The sequence below is a fragment of the Halyomorpha halys genome, unplaced genomic scaffold, assembly GCF_000696795.3.
Source record: "Halyomorpha halys isolate HHAL.00 unplaced genomic scaffold, Hhal_1.1 Scaffold455.1, whole genome shotgun sequence".
NCBI classification, from domain to species: Eukaryota; Metazoa; Arthropoda; class Insecta; order Hemiptera; family Pentatomidae; genus Halyomorpha; species Halyomorpha halys.
In genome coordinates this window covers 914,388-930,964 of record NW_027111717.1, presented here as the reverse complement: position 1 = coordinate 930,964, position 16,577 = coordinate 914,388, and the positions used below count along the sequence as shown (strand labels likewise).

Genomic DNA, 16,577 nt, shown 5'->3' with positions numbered 1-16,577 from the left:
TGAAAATTAATCCGGTATCTAAAGTTCCCGGGTTTCGGCACCAGTTAAGTATTGGCGAAAGCAAAATGTCAAAAAAGAGAAGAAGGAATAAGATGTAACACGTTTGAATTGCTGTGACATACTATCTTTATTGTTTTCGCTACATCGCTTATATACCCTCGATCAGCTGATCCCCTCAGTCAGCTGACATCAAAATAACAGCTGACTCATACCGTAACTTATATATATATATATATAATTTTACTTACGAAAGTCACAACTTTAAATTTATAGTTAATGTATAATGCTTATTGTCCATCATACATTACTTCGGAGGAAAATAAGTTATGTTTTAATTTAATATCATTTTTATTTTTTTACTATAAAAAAAAATGTTTACTATATAAAAAGGTCAAAATACATTAAATAAGCTTAAACATCATTTAGATACTTTGAAAAAATACGAAATACTAAAAATAACTGAAAAGAATATTAAAACAGGACCTTTTTCTCCTTAATTTTTGAAATAATATTTTACCTCCTAGGTACCAATATAATAGTATACACTAATATAACAGTAAAATGCATGTTTGCAACTCCTGAAAACTTTTAATAGTAATTTATAGCTTTGAAGTTTTCCTTAATGATGACAAAACTTGTTAGAACCTTCGTTGAAAATATTATATGAATATTTAGACGTTTAAAGTTTATTTTATTGATACTAAGGTCAAGTAATAAAATCTTAATAATATCTAATTTCAAATACTCCAGGATTACTTAATGATTTTAATATTTTCTTTTCTATCCTACTTCTCCTGTTATTTAGTATATTATGTTTAATCGTGTACAAACAGATACTGAATATGTAGATTTTTTTTTTTTTTTTTAGATTTTTTGAGCGAACGGCTCAACAGTTTTTTCAAATTTTCATGTCTCAATTTATTCAGATCCGAGGGTTCCCACCGATAATACGTATCCCGCTTAAAACATCCTTTCATGTAGGGGCCATCATTTGAACAAACTTTGGGTGGTTTTTGTTAATAAATGATTAATATATTTTAATTTTAGTTCTGATAAAGGAATATAGAGAGGAGGACTGTTCCCTTACTACCTAAACTTATCACAATGTTAGATAAAAATAATGTAATGATAATTTTATTACATAATAAGTTATTATTTTAACCATTTTATGAAACGTTGTTTTTTTTTGGCTTGAGTTCTCAACAGGTACAACTCAGGGTTAATATAGCTGATATTTTCCAGTGGGGAAACGTCGTTACTTATTACATAAATTGCTGCTTAAAGATAATAATCATAAAGTATGCAGCTTTACCAATAGTGTTTGAATTGAATAGACTTTGTAATATTGTATTGTATAGGAATGAGCATGATTTCGCTCCTAGTTCGAATATATTAAAGAGAAGCAGGGAACATATCTAATGCGAGGGTTCTACCAGGCGTTAACTAGGATTCAAATATTATTTTTCTGTTATTATATAATCGATCTTGTCTCAATCTATTTTATCCCATAGTCCCAAAAATTGGAGCAGTGATTAAATTACTTTTATACTTCAGATAACCGATAACAATCAATGTTTTACTATAATATCACTAAACATTAGAACTTTCAATATGATAAGTCGAAACAAGTAATTAATTTTTTGGATGTGATAATGGAGGTATTTTATTATATTACGATTTGTCGGACGTGATATTTGTGGTATATAAAATAAGCTTATAAAATAATTTTGTCTGATTAATGAGTAACTGCATTGAGTGCCCGGGGAGGGGGGGCTATCCTGATATATGCATATACTAGGCTTTCTTTTTATTTTATTTTTAACCAGCTCTACACTTTTGCTGACACAATACTTCAACTTAATCTTTATATATAAAAAAAATTGTGAACTGGCAATCTTTATAACCCGAATTATTATACATACACAGAGAGATGATGCGATCAGCATCCCCAAAAAACTCTGTCTCTCGAATACTTTCAAAGCCCACAGGGCCTTAATTCCTTGGAGAGCTGTCGCGATGGAATCATATAGGCTCAGGTCAAGAAGGGTCTCTAGATCCCTAGGCATCCCTCTTGGGGAAACAAGAACTTACCTTCTAAGTGAGCTTGAGAATAAACGCAATATAACAATTTAATCTTTATTTTTTTAAGGGCATTCCACATGAAGAAAAAATATCACAACCAGCGATTATTGAAAACTATTGAGTCATGTATTAATTACAAAAAAAAATTTTTTTTTTAGTAATAATCTGAAGATAAAATATTTTAAAAACAACTAAAGTACCCTCAAACTATGAATTATAGCCGTATATTTTGAACGTGTAAAAATTATGTTTATTTCAAAATCTATGAAGGATTGAAAAAAACTGACCCAAAGTACACCGATCGATCTTCCCAGATATAGCCTATAAGTTCACAAAAAAGTAGGTCGGTTCTTTATTCCATATGTAGATTCAAAAAGTAATCAAATATCTTCATTGTTTATAGCGCGACAGAATTAATGATCACTAACAAATCTCCGCAAGGATTAACTTTTCAATTATTACTACTTCAATTAACAAAAGTCAAATTAAGAAGGGAAAGTTTAAATATTATCGCCGATTCAAAGATGTTTGTACAAGTACGGAAACAATTTGGGATGGATGGGGAAACTTAGGATGTTTTTCTTTTCTGTTAGCAACAGCCGCGCTGAGCAAACAGCGTCCTTTCGAACCAGCCCCCGTCACTTCGTAAACTTTATAAATAAATAACAATATTCTGGCCGGAGTTTAGGTTCGTATCTCGTATTTGACTGAAAAGCGTCAGTTTAGAGAGAAAAATTCACGAAAAACTCGGTTCTCAAAATGAGAGCGTAGGATGATGACGAAAAATATACATAATTGGTTATAACATGTGAATGACTATAAATAGAATAAACAATATTTTTTTTGAATAATCATCATTTTCGCACAATGTTAAAATGCGCCCTATCTATGAAACCTAAGATTTAAATATATTATTATTATTTCTTTAAATTACACCTATCAAGTAGGCCTAAACATTTAATTTCCAGAATATTTTGGTAACAAAACATAAAAATTGTTTAAACGCCACAAAGATATATTTTAAGATTTTTTTTTTAATCAGTGATAAGAATTTAACTAAAACTTCTTAGGGGAAATTTAAGATTTTCCTTCTCGCTTTGAGTCGGAAAGGGGGAGGGTGAAATATTGTCATTAATAAAAATCACGCGGCTAAAGTAAAAATCGTAAAATCTAATCACATTAGTGAGAAAAAGTAAATAAAACAACAAAATCGGCTTAAAACCTCTTTTATTTACTTAATAATAATTATATCAATAACAATTAATATAATTGAATTTCAGTTTTTAATATATTTCTCTTATTAGGGTGGGAGGTGAATCAGTGTGAGAAATATCTGTTTATCACTAAAAACAAAACCAATATATTTTCTAAAAATCCGTAATAAGTTTTAAAAGATATTTAAATATGTACCACAAAAAAAATCTTAACATTGGGTTACATCCGCTACCCTTATGTTGTTAAAAAATAAATAAATAAAAAGTGCTAAATATTTATTAAAAGTTCGTATGACTTTTCGTTTTGAGCCTTTCATACACATGCAGTTTTGCTAGACTAGGTTATTTGGATTCGAGATCGCTCACAACGTGTATTCCCGAGGTAAACTCAAATTCGAAATTGAGTACGATCACAATATTTACATTCATATATTTCATGCATGGGTTAGTGAAAATTTACAATACCATGTACACAATTTAAAATTGGATACGAAAAGCTGAGCTTAGGACTCCACTACAATCAATTTTTAAAAAAAAACAATCATTGATTCCCCTTTCTATGCCAGAAATAACAATAACTAACAATTTTCATATAAAATATTGTAAGGATTAAAAAAATAAAATAGATACCTATCCTTTCAATAACAGATTTATCCATGGGTAGTTTTTCTACAAATCATTACTGATCACATTTATATTATTCAACATTTAAGTTTTTATAATTTAGCTATTTTAAATAAACCAATAAATTGAAAAAAAATATAATAGTCGTCAAGTCATGAAATTTTAATTACTATTAATCTAGAATAGTATAATATAATACTAAAATTCAATATAAAGCTGGTATAATAATAGAATAATTAGTAAACTATTCGGTAAATTATATCCCTTATGTACCTTAATATAAATTAGGTTAGAAACCATCCCTTACACTTTCCTTCCCCGGAATGAATAAATTGTTAATAATTAATTCCCCCAACTTGGCTTTGATGCTGCCTATTTTACAATTTTAATGCTTTGTCCATTAATCACTTAGAAGGAAGCTGGTAACATTTCAAAGTAAAACAAGATAAAGCCGGACTAAGGTAAACAAGTAAGGGGTTGGGAGAGTGGCTAAAACATTTGTAATTCCTTACCTCTGAACCTCATTGCATTATTTATCCTCTCAAGTACATAAATACCTCTGATAATTTTTTATAGGAGTTATCCTTTAAATCAAAGTTAATAAAGGGAATCATAAAATTTAAACAGACCGAAATCCAACAATATTGACCATATTTTTTCATATAATAAGTACACTTACTATAAAATTTATAGAATATAAATCTATATAAATCTATTAGAACAAGTATAAATAAAACGACTATTTTTCGCAATTATTTACCGATGGACCCACCGCAAAACAGTCTTGTGTAACTATGCAAACGAGATTTCGTTGATTTTAGAAGAATATCGCAGACATGTTTGTTGGAAAGAATGATGCGTTTACTTTCTTATCTTATCAGTATTTAGAAGGCTAATAATAAAATTTAAAAAAAAATTGTGAGCATCAGAATTACGTCAAAAAGGCCAAATTTCACCTCATTTATGTTTGTAAAAGAGATTAATAAACCCGCCAAAATCTGCGAAAATAATATGGGACTCCCCAAATGGCATTTCTTCAACATCCACTCAATTAAGAAGAAATTTTCATACCATTAGTGGCCAGCAGAAATGCAAAAGAAATAGATTTGAGAACCCAAAAAAGTACTTCTCTACACTGAACCAATTACTTTCAAATTGTCAACACTTTTATTTAATATACACGGGTTATAGAGGTGCGAAATATCGTGGAAAACACTTATGACGAATTGGACATGACGGCATTTCGACTGACATTTTTCGCGACGTTTATGGTATTTTGTCTAGAAGAAAACCTTACCAAATTTCAACCCATTCAATATTCTTTTTTTTTTGTTATTCAAGTTTTGGTATAACACAATTCTAAAAAAAAAAAAAAAAAAAAAATCGATAATTAATAAACGTCAAGCCAGAATATATATATATTTTTTTTTCGGCCAAGACTCCCCATTGGAGTCCTATACTGCCTAACCATGTTTGGGGGTCGAAGTTCTTCATTTTGAGGGACCGCCACGCAATGAAAAAAGTCAACGTCCATGGCCGGATTCGAACCGGCACCACCAATGGACATCAACACAAATTGGTAAGACTGAGTCTTAACCACTGAGCTATGGGCGGCCCTAAGCCAGAATATTGATCTCGAGTCATGTTATTGGACGTTATATTCACTCCCTCATGAAGAGTTGTGTCGTCCAATCAACCAGAGCAAATTAACTTTTCATCCCCTTTTCCATTGACCGCATATCTCGCCCGATACCTTTACCTAGACCCAACAACTAACCCTGTCCGTAAAGAGGAAAATAACGCGTTACCGGATAAAGCAAAATGCGGCGACAATTAACACAATTAGGAACAAAGGGAGCTACGATGATAATTAAAAATAAAAAACTTCCTTATTTGTTTAAAGTTTCTTTATCAAGAAAGAGATAGCGAAGCAGAAAAAAAAAGGGAAATTTTATTAAAAGTAGGATTAGACAGAGCACAAAGGATACCTAACCCTTCATCATTAATTGGACTCGTTACGGTTAGAAAACTTTAAAGCTTTATTTTAAAGATGAAAAGTAGAGACATATTAAAAACTCATAAAGTTTCATTTATTGTTGAAACCATAATTTCAAAACGAGTAAAAAAACAGAAAAAAAATTGTTTGTTTTTTAATAATTACATTTTTTTTTCACATCAAACGATGAAAAAAAACATCATTTGATACTAATAATGTAATAATAGACACTAGAACGATATTTCGAATTTTATGCCATATTACGAATTCAGCGCACTTTGCCCTTTAGATTTTAGACTTGACACATAAAAAAGGCATGTGTCATTATCTCCTCTTGTGAGATTGTGCCATGTCATACATCGACTAACCCACTCGCTATAATTTTCTGTTTGAAAAGTGAGATAAATGAGGCTACCATGGAAGGCGGGAGTGGCGGGTTACATGCCGTGTTTCATGCCGTTTTTCAATTTTAGGCGCTTTTTAAATATTACTCGATTAAACTATATTAAAGTCTCTTCTTCCCGCTTTAAGCTAATATTTCAAATGTTATATAGATTTAATGAACACAATTGATAGTTTGTTAGACTTACATTTTTTTTTTTTTTTTTTGTCATTCACGATGAGCTCCAGCTGCCCTCTGTGCCGGAGACACATCAAATTTTTTGATGGGTTGAAGGCCTGCACCGACCCGCTATTTCGGAAAATTGCCCCTCCACCAACACCTGGGAGATGGCAAGGAGATATCCCCTTGGTAAATGTTCTTACCATGGGACGAGGTTTGGGCTCTGCAGTCTGAACCTAATTTCTATCACCACTAGCAAAGCGGACACTCCCCGCTCAACTTAGTTTATATTCGCACACAGCGCCATCATTTCAACACACACAGTGCATACCTGCAACGCCCCTTAAAGTACCCATGGGTAAAAAAAGGAAGGAAACTTCAACTAGCACCTTTTGTACTATTTATTATTAATTTTTTCAATTTGGAGGGTACGAAAAAAAATAGATTGTTATAAATTATTGTATTTAGTTAAACTAAACATATACGGATACTCTATTATTATGATTTGGTAACAACTTGATCCAATATATGCGATAACATTTATTTTTAGCATCACAAAAAAGAAAGGTTGAAATAAAACCTTTGAAAATCTTTTCTTTATTCAATATTCAATATTCAACTATCCCCTTTTATAGTCGATGCAGGATGAAAGTGCTTACATCCAGCCTTCCAACGGTTCTACCAACGTAGAAATTAGAAGAAAACCTGAGGAGTTATAAACGATTATATGAACAAAAGTTCCTAAGAAAAATCCGAATAAATCGAGGTGAAAAATTTATGATTTTTAATTTCTTTGAAAAATAGTATTTGGTACTTTGCGGCAAGTTAAAAACGAATATGAAATGATATTTTCTAAAAAAAACAAAAACAATTTTTGACCGAGCTTAATTTTGTTCATAAACTTTTTTGTACTGGAGAATCCGGGGATTTCATTATTTTAAAACCTTCCTGTGGTGGAAAGGATCATTATGATGTATAAAAATGTATGTATATTCATATACATCAGATGTATCAAAATGTATGTATATTCATACACATCAATATGTATACAAATATAAAATACGGCTTAAAAGTTTTCTCAAATTTTCTTTTCTCAGAATCATCATTTCAATATTTTTAGTTAATCTAGGAGTTCTAGGAAAACTATTAAAGTTAAACATTCTTTTATGCTTGGATAATGGTCGTACAGAATTCAATTATTAATTTATCGAATAAATCAAAATTTGACATCTAGATAATAGATAATAGATGTAGTTACATCTAGCCACCAAATTGACTAGTGTAATAAAAAAAAAAATTGTTTTTAGTTTTACTGTATTTCCATACTCGAGATCACTGAACGGATTTTATTTTAATGCCAATCTATTCAAAATGACTGAATTAAATTGGTAACTTATTCATGTCCTCTTCAACTATCCTAATAACAGTTGAACTATCTCCATCTATTATTAAGGTTCAATAGAGCTGATGATTGATACAACATCTGTAAGTCAAGTGGTTAGGAAGAATAATCCAGACACAAACAAAACAGCAAGACTAGCATTACATCACAGGCCTGGAGCCATTCGCTTCAATTGGACTTAATAACTGAAAAGAGTCAATGCCAACAACACTAATCAACTCTCGACACTAAATTAGTCTACAGATGACTCAAAAGAATATTTAACCATAAAGTCCCTAGTGACTATAATCTATATCATAGGACATAACCGTTACGTAGATTGAGTACACGTAACAAAATTTGTTCCTAGATGTTTGAAAAGCTGGTGGATACTTTCGAATCTGAGGACATTATTTATATCCGGAAATAATACAAATCTTTCTTATTTTGGGTCGTGAAGAAGCAAAATCTATCAAAATTTGTAAATTTATCAAATGACACTTAATTTTATTTGTCTTGTACATTTTTATTTATTTACTTTTTTTTCGTAACCTTTATTAAAATAGAATTAGTACACTTCATACATATATAATATATGAAATGTATTATATATACTTGACTGAATCTGCTCCCTTTGATAACCTTGTGGCATTATAAGGGGTTGATATCAGTCCAGCTAAGGTGGTATAGTCTAGCTATAGCCAAAGGCCACGCCATGGAATCATTATTATTTTTTTCAAATAGATTCCTATTTTTATTTATACAAGTTATAATAGCATTTTCTTAATTATAAATTTCTTTATTAATATTATTTTTAATTAATTTTTTTTCTTTTAATTCAGTGAGTACTTTCATTCACAATTTTTTGTCTTCCTGGTTCTGTTTTTTTTTCCTTTTATTCTTCTATATCTGTACATGTTGTATTAATGAATATTTGATCACTAATACTTAATACTTAATAATTTGTGACATATTGTATCAATTTGTTTCAATAAAATATAAAATTATAATTAAAAAAAAAATACAAAATATCATTTTAATGTTATAAGAACAAATTTTAAGTTACATTAATTTCGGCAATAATAAAAAATATATATATATAAATTTAAAACTAGATGAAAACGGCAAAATTATAAACACATTATGCTTAGCAGGCCAATGAGAAATATGTGGAGTTATTTGTATCAAAATGTTTCGAATCGTTCAGATATAAAGATAAATAAATATATTCTCTCCCAATACACCGATTAACTTATTAAAATTTAAACATTAAGACAATGGGTAGTTTTTTATTTATTTTCTTAACGGGTCGTACAAAAACCAAAACATATTTCCATAGGAACTTGTGCGAAATATATTAATTCTTCATATCTTTGCTATTATTCGACATATTTAGAAGGTATAATATTGTTTTTAGTGCATGAAATTATCTTTAAAAAGACTATCACTCATTAACTTTTTCGTTAACAGTGATAACACAATAAGTGAGTAGTCCGAGACACGTGGAGCCCGACAGCCCGATTTTATTGTATATATGATCAAACTCAATTTCCTTATAAGAATAATTATTTCCATTAAGAAAAATGTAATAGGGTTAAATAAATAAAATACATTCCTAATCTTTTATTTTTCTCACTGTAGAAAACCGCATACTGCCGCGCCTATTGTACAGTTCAAAGAAGCCATCTACATACAACGGTAATGGGGATTACGATGAATTAATTCAACTGTCATTTCTCCATTCAATGCTACATGTAACAGTCGATGAGGCAGAGTTTAATTGAGATGATATGTACTTAATTTTGCCAATAAACACATGACTCTAACTTAGGCAACATCAACAGGAATGCCCTAATGATATTCCAATTATGCGTGATTGGGGACCGACAGAGGGCTCCGTCCATTCAACATCTCTTTACATCATCGTAATTAAACTGGCTAATTAATCCACAGGTAACACGGTGATTAAACGCTTGTCTAGATAACACAGAATATTACAGGTCACTTTTGGGGAACTATATACTGCAGATGAAATAATTGAAATGGCATATAATTCTATATCAGGAAATATAAAATCGCTTTTCGAGCCACTATATTAAATGCTAAATTAAAACAAATAAAATTAAAATAATTATAAAAACGTTAGTATTTTGAGCTCGAATTATTTTTAAAACACTCACGGGATAATACTGAGTAACTTAAGAAAACGAACTTAAAAATATGTAGTGCAGTATGCTCAAAAAAGGTTCCAAAAGCAACAGATGTTCATCCTGATTTGATTTCAGTATTTTGAGTTCAAATATTTTTCATTACTGAATTTCATTGAATAATCTGAGCCACTAAACATGAAATTCGGTTGAACTATTGGCTTAGAAATTGTAACAAACGAGATCTAAACAGAAGACATCTCTAAATGCATTACCCTCCTTTTGGCCGCCCCGTAGTGGGGTAAAAATTAACTTATATTAAGTTAAATCGGGCAAGATTAAAAATGTGGATAAAATTGGAAAATGGCGTGAATAAAGGTGTACCCCTCTGTAGTAAAATTAGTGTTCTAAAAAAAAGCGATGGAACATTTAATCCAAGTTTATGAAACTTTCAGGTATTGTCCCTAGTTGGTTTCATGTAAATTTTATCATAATTAGTCCAATATATTTGTGTGTGCGTGCGTTAACGTATTTCGAAATATTGGTGTTTCGAAAACGGCTCGTTCTATATGGCCCAAATTTGAAGAAAAGTAAGATATTGGTGTCAAGATAGTCTAGTATAAGGTTTAGCAATCTCTAAAAAGGAATAGAAAAAAATATGACAACAGTCAGACAGCTTTACTGACCCATCCTAGTTGATACCTTTTTTTTTTTAATCTGTTTACTTATAAAAGCTCTAATTAAAAATAAATTGATTTGATAATATATTTTTAAAGTATTTCTAAATAGATAAATTGAAAACGTTTATTATAAATTCTACTAAAATATACAGTTATAAAGCAAAAAAATAATTCAGTTATTGAAGTACACTCATCGATAAAATTTCTCAAACATTGCTAGAATAATTCAAGGACGATAAATTAAACAAAACAATTTCTAAGCGTAAAAGCATGTTTCTTATAGCAATGAAAATAGGGTGAATGAGTCCTTAATCTTTAGTAAAGGTAAGAATGAAAATATATCAATATAGCTAAAGGTAAGACTTTTTTTATACTCTTGAAAAGTCTGAAGAAATTTTAATGGGCATCATTCCGGAGGGATTTCTTCAATTAATGATAATTATTTTAGCAATTAATCCTAAATTAAAGTCATAATCAGTCGAGATCAATTAATTATATACATTAATTTCTAAATTTTTATAACTGAGCGTTCTCAATTTGATTTTTCTTTTGTTCGGGGTAATAACAATATTCAAAAAAACCTCTTAACCCAGTATAAGTATATGAGAAGTTGGCCAATAAAGAAACTCTTTATAAGTATTTTCTTTTTGTTTAAGTTAAAGTTTATTTGTTTTATTTAAAACGGGAAAGAGAAGACCTAAGTTATTAATCAATAATTAAAAAATTATTTAAATTGAGCAATATTGAAAAAGTAGGTACAGTTGAAAAAATGCGTGAACTAATCTTTATAACATTCACTTATAACTAGTATTAGTTGATGTACAGATGACAATCTCTCGAAGGAGATCGTAACACCAAAAATAATAGAATGGTTCACAGAGCACCAGTCTCCTAAATCCTGAATTCACAACGGTTTTATCTTACCTTTGAAACATTCATTAAAAAGGAAAGAGAAGACTATAGTTAATAAATTAGTTAAATCAAACAGCATTCAAAATGTGGCTAAAATTAGAAAACAGTGTATACAAAATAATTAAATAAACATATACATTGTAATAAAATAAATCATAGAGAGAGAGGGGATCCTACCCTGGCCCATGTTAATTGAACAGATTTAAATTAATTTAACATATTAGTAATAGTTGACATTAATCTGCTATTTTGCTTTCTGTACCAGTGAAATAATTAAATTAAATATTTAAAATTAATTTATACAAAGAATTATAGCTTAAATCAAATTTTAAAAAATCCCTAAATTACAAGATGTAATAAATGAATAAAAAACACACCATACATGGCTTACTTACATTTCGAAACTTCTGTATTCGTACTAAGTTTAAATCCAAAAGCAACGAATATAAAATTAGTGCAGCGTACGACGATTACATAAACGATCAGGGTAAAATAGGCGTTGAATACGAATAGCACTTTAGGTAAGAGATAAAAAAACAAATTCAACTGAAAACTGCACCAACGCCGGAACAGTCTTAAAGGAAGGACCACACTCGACCATACGACGAGGGACAACGCCCGTAGATACAACAAAAACACAAACGAACATAGCGAACAAACAATCGTAACATATATCCGAAGCCTAGATATGTGGTCCGTATCAACGGTGAACGGAGTCATGTCAGGCATCTAAGGAAAACACATACTGAAATGACAAATAGAAGTTGTCCATAGTACGAACAATGTGCACGTAAACAAGTTATGACTCTTTCGAAACATAATCACATTTGTTTACGTTATCTCCTGATGCAGATTTAATGCTTTATTGAAATGTTGAGAATTATCTAAAGTCATGACGCGATGGCCCCCATACAAAGGAATGATTACGGAGCATTGATGATTTCAAAAATAGACCCCGGGTCAAGAGTGCACCAGCGAATCACTTCGGACGAAATCAAAACATATCAGGCATAAAATAAAATATCAGCTGTATTTGTAAACTAGTTTCCTGCTGAACACTATTTTTCTTATTTTTATTAAATAGGTATAAAATAAATTACACATACAACGCTCTAATAATATAATATATTAATTTTGAAACTTTTTCGTATTAAAACAAATTTTAAAATATTTAACAATATTTCTTCAAGTTCTCAAGTTCGAACAAATTATAATCTAACAGAATTTATTTATTTACAAATTTATCTTCAAATATTCCTATGTCATGAAATTAAGGATTATATATCATACAAATCGATTGTATGAATATGTTAGGGATATATGAAATTTACTCCGAATAACAATTTGTTTTTCTCGATCCCTTCAGAAATCCCATTGTAATAACCATAAAATCGTAAACAAATGAATTAAAATCTACCAGAATTTATTTGTTTCGTTATAGAAGAATCGTAATACCATAAAATTAAGGTTCAATAATAATAAAATTAAAAAAATTTAATGTATATATCGAGGAGAACATTATAAAAATTTTAACAATTCAATTTTTAAACTTTTCATGCGTATTAGATACTTTCTTGTTATAAAATAAATAGTTAAGGGCACTAAATAACGTATATTAAGTCAGCCGCCTATCAGTTATTTAATATTTATAGTTTTGGTTTGTGATATTTGCAGTAAATATTACATATTCTAATTTTACAGAATGAAGTTATTTAACAATAATAATATTTTGGAGGTTAATTAATATTTATGATGTTAATAATAATTAGTATTATCTTTAATTAGTTAGGAATATAGACAATCATATAAAGAATTCAACCAATCAATTTCAAATATTATTTTTATAATTTTTATTTAATTTTTGATATTTATAATGTTTCTGTATTATTTTTTAGAATAATATGTATTATCAGCTCTAATATGTATTATAAGCATTATTTTAAATTACATTATATATATATTTTTTTTTTTATAAATGATTGATATGACAATTAAAACTTGATACTCTGTGTTGCAGCCAGTATGGGGGCGATGACCTCCGGGGCCTGGTTGGCGTGGCCCTCAGCCGCCATCAAGCCACTGCTCAAAGGCGAGAAGTGCTGCACCGTGTCCAGGGGTCAGGTGTCCACTATGGTTGCCCTCATGGATCTCGGCAACATTCTCACTCCTATACCGTCCTCCTACTTCATGGACTGGATCGGCAGGAAACTCACCCTCTACATAACATCTGTCATGTATATCATATCCAGCATCTCTGTCATCGCCGCCAACGACGTCTGGTATCTCTACGTCGCCAGATTCTTTGCCGGACTGGCAAAAGGAGTGGCCTTCGCCGTGGTTCCGATATACCTCGCAGAGGTTGCTAATGTACAGATAAGAGGCGCCTTAAGCACCATGTTCATCGGCTTCCTCAATATCGGAATGTTTTATGACTACTTCTTCGGAGCGCTTTTGTCCTATGAAGCATTGAACATAGCAAACGTCGTCATCCCTATCATATTCTCCATAGGTTTCTTATTCGTACCTGAGAGCCCGTATTACTTGACGATGAAGAAGAAGGAAAATAAAGCGATAAAGTCTTTATCCAAATACAGACAGCTGAAGAGAGATAACGAGGCACTATTGGCCGAAGCGAAGATGGTATCGGCTACCGTAGAGAAGGATTTAGAACAAAAGGGTAGATTCATCGACATCTTTACAACAAAAGAGATGAGAAGGGCGACATTGATAATAGTTTTGCTAGCACTTTTCCAGCGTTCCAGCGGCATAAGCCCTACCCTCGCCTATAGTACCATAACCCTTCCGGAGACTGGAGGCGGCATTAGCAGGGAGATGTACATGGTCATATTCAGTTTCATTCTGATTGTTGCCAACTACATCGCTACCCCACTGATAGACACTTGGGGGCGTAAGAAATTGCTCATATATTCGGCCCTCTCTAGTGCCATAACGCAAATGACCGCTGGTCTCTTTTACTTCTTTGAATCCAGGAAATATGATGTTAGTTCTTGGAACTGGCTACCATATTGCTGTGTAATTATTTTCGCCTTAACTTACTCTCTAGGAATAGGCTTTATACCTTCAACTCTAGTAGGGGAACTCTTCCCAACCAATGTCAAATGCTACGCCAGCTCTGTCTCCGCGATCATTCTTGCAGCGACTTCTTTTGTTGTCAATAGGGTATTTCGTGAAGTAGCCGATAACTTCGGAGTAGAATATATGTACTTCTTCTTCTCCTTGACATCTGTTGCATGTGTGATATTCACTATTTTATACGTGTTCGAAACAAAAGGGAAAACATTCGTTGAAATCCAGAATATTTTAAAAGAATCAACTGAAAAGGTCCCTGTGATATAAGCTACCGAGTAAGAAGACTGATCATCTTAATTATATATTTGATATGTTTTTAATGATATTTTATACTGTTAATTATAGTAATTTATCATTAAAATAATGTGTATGGTAAAAAATGTAATTACCATAATTGAGCTTACCAAAAACAATGAAATAATGAAAGCTCAATGAAATAAATTATTTTTGTAAAAATAGTTATGTAAATATACTCAGTTTGATAATAGATATTTTATATAATTATTTTTATATTTTTTAGTTTAATTAAATTATTAGTTACCCAAATATAACCAACACCAATAACTCAACATTAAAACAATATACACATAAACATTCAATTAAATAGTACGAAGGTAACAATTATGGTGCCTCTGATAAGTGAGAGTTTATGATTACACAACCTAAAAGCAACCGTACAAGAGCAAATACCATTTGTTGTGATTGAGTTGCATTATACAAAACTGGTTTAGAATAATATTCTCATACTAAAGGATGAATGAAAAATAATAATAGTGTTTTTTATATCGTATATCTTCACTAGACCTTGTTAGACAAGGGAAAGATAATAAATAATTTATTACAGGTCATTTTTATTCCATCAGAACGTTTATGAGATTAGTTAAGTTTAACCTCATTTTTTATTTTTCTTAAAATAAATTCTTAGAAATATTTCATCATAACCAAAGTGACATAAGCACTCCTAAATTGGTAACACTACTTGCAAATTTTAGTACTGTTATTATTATATAATAAAAAATTTCATTTAGTCTTTCAAAAAAATATATATGCTGATACTAGCAATTATTCCTAAAATATTAATAATTATTTATATTTTATTTTTGTCTTAAATGGTGATATATATAGAGGACACTAGTTCTTATCTTATAAATTATTTCATATTATATAAGTTAACACCTTTTATAAATATCCAAACATCAACACTTTAATAAATATTTAAAAATGGAAACAAAAACCTCTCAAAACACAACATTTCTCTTGAAATGCATTCATTTTAAATTTTAGCAAAAAAACTTTTGAATTTGGTCACTAGTTGAGAATGTCAGGTGTAAGTCAATAGGAAGTTCATGTACTTGGAAAATTTGATTTTAATTCTTGTCAAAATCATTCGATTTATACCACAAAAATAACCTCATTTAAAAATAACTAATCTACAAAAGATATTCAGGATTAAGATATCCATTAAATAATCCAATAAATTCATCAGAAAATCGTGCAGATCTCATTGATCGAAGATGAGCTAGTTGGAAATCTATTTCTTTCTATTAATCTATCTTCATTCTAATCTAAAAATCTTCAAGAAACTGGATATCTAAACCAGATCTCATTTTAAATTATATTGTTAAAAAAATAAATAAATAAAACAAACATGCCTACCAATAATGGAATCAATTGTACTGAAGTGAAGGCTATTGATGTGATTGACTGAGGCAAAACAAAAAATTAGATTTCAAAAACAATAAAATGACCAATTCCATGGATCAAGAGAATTAATTTGATCGAGACTACCAGAAAAATCGAGTTGCAATAATTACAGATGAAACAGATAACTGCAAAAAATGAAAAAAATTACTAAAGGGAAAAAGATCTGAAAATGAATGTACAGTAAG

General features: G+C 30.2%; 2 protein-coding genes across 11 annotated transcripts in view; one reads left to right on the top strand and one right to left on the bottom strand.

Annotated features, from left to right (window-relative positions):
- Positions 1-15,177, top strand: part of LOC106682970 (facilitated trehalose transporter Tret1) — a 47,069-nt gene extending 31,892 nt beyond the window's left edge. For all 3 annotated transcript variants that reach the window (XM_014424145.3, XM_014424146.2, XM_067049752.1), the window contains exon 2: positions 13,616-15,177. In XM_014424145.3, coding sequence (XP_014279631.1) covers positions 13,616-14,955 — 1,340 coding nt within the window. In that variant the 3' untranslated portion in view covers positions 14,956-15,177. The remainder of the gene's footprint in view (positions 1-13,615) is intronic.
- LOC106682966 (dystrophin) overlaps positions 1-16,577 on the bottom strand; it is a 616,519-nt gene that overhangs the window by 173,917 nt on the left and 426,025 nt on the right. The gene's annotated exons all lie outside the window — the stretch shown is intronic.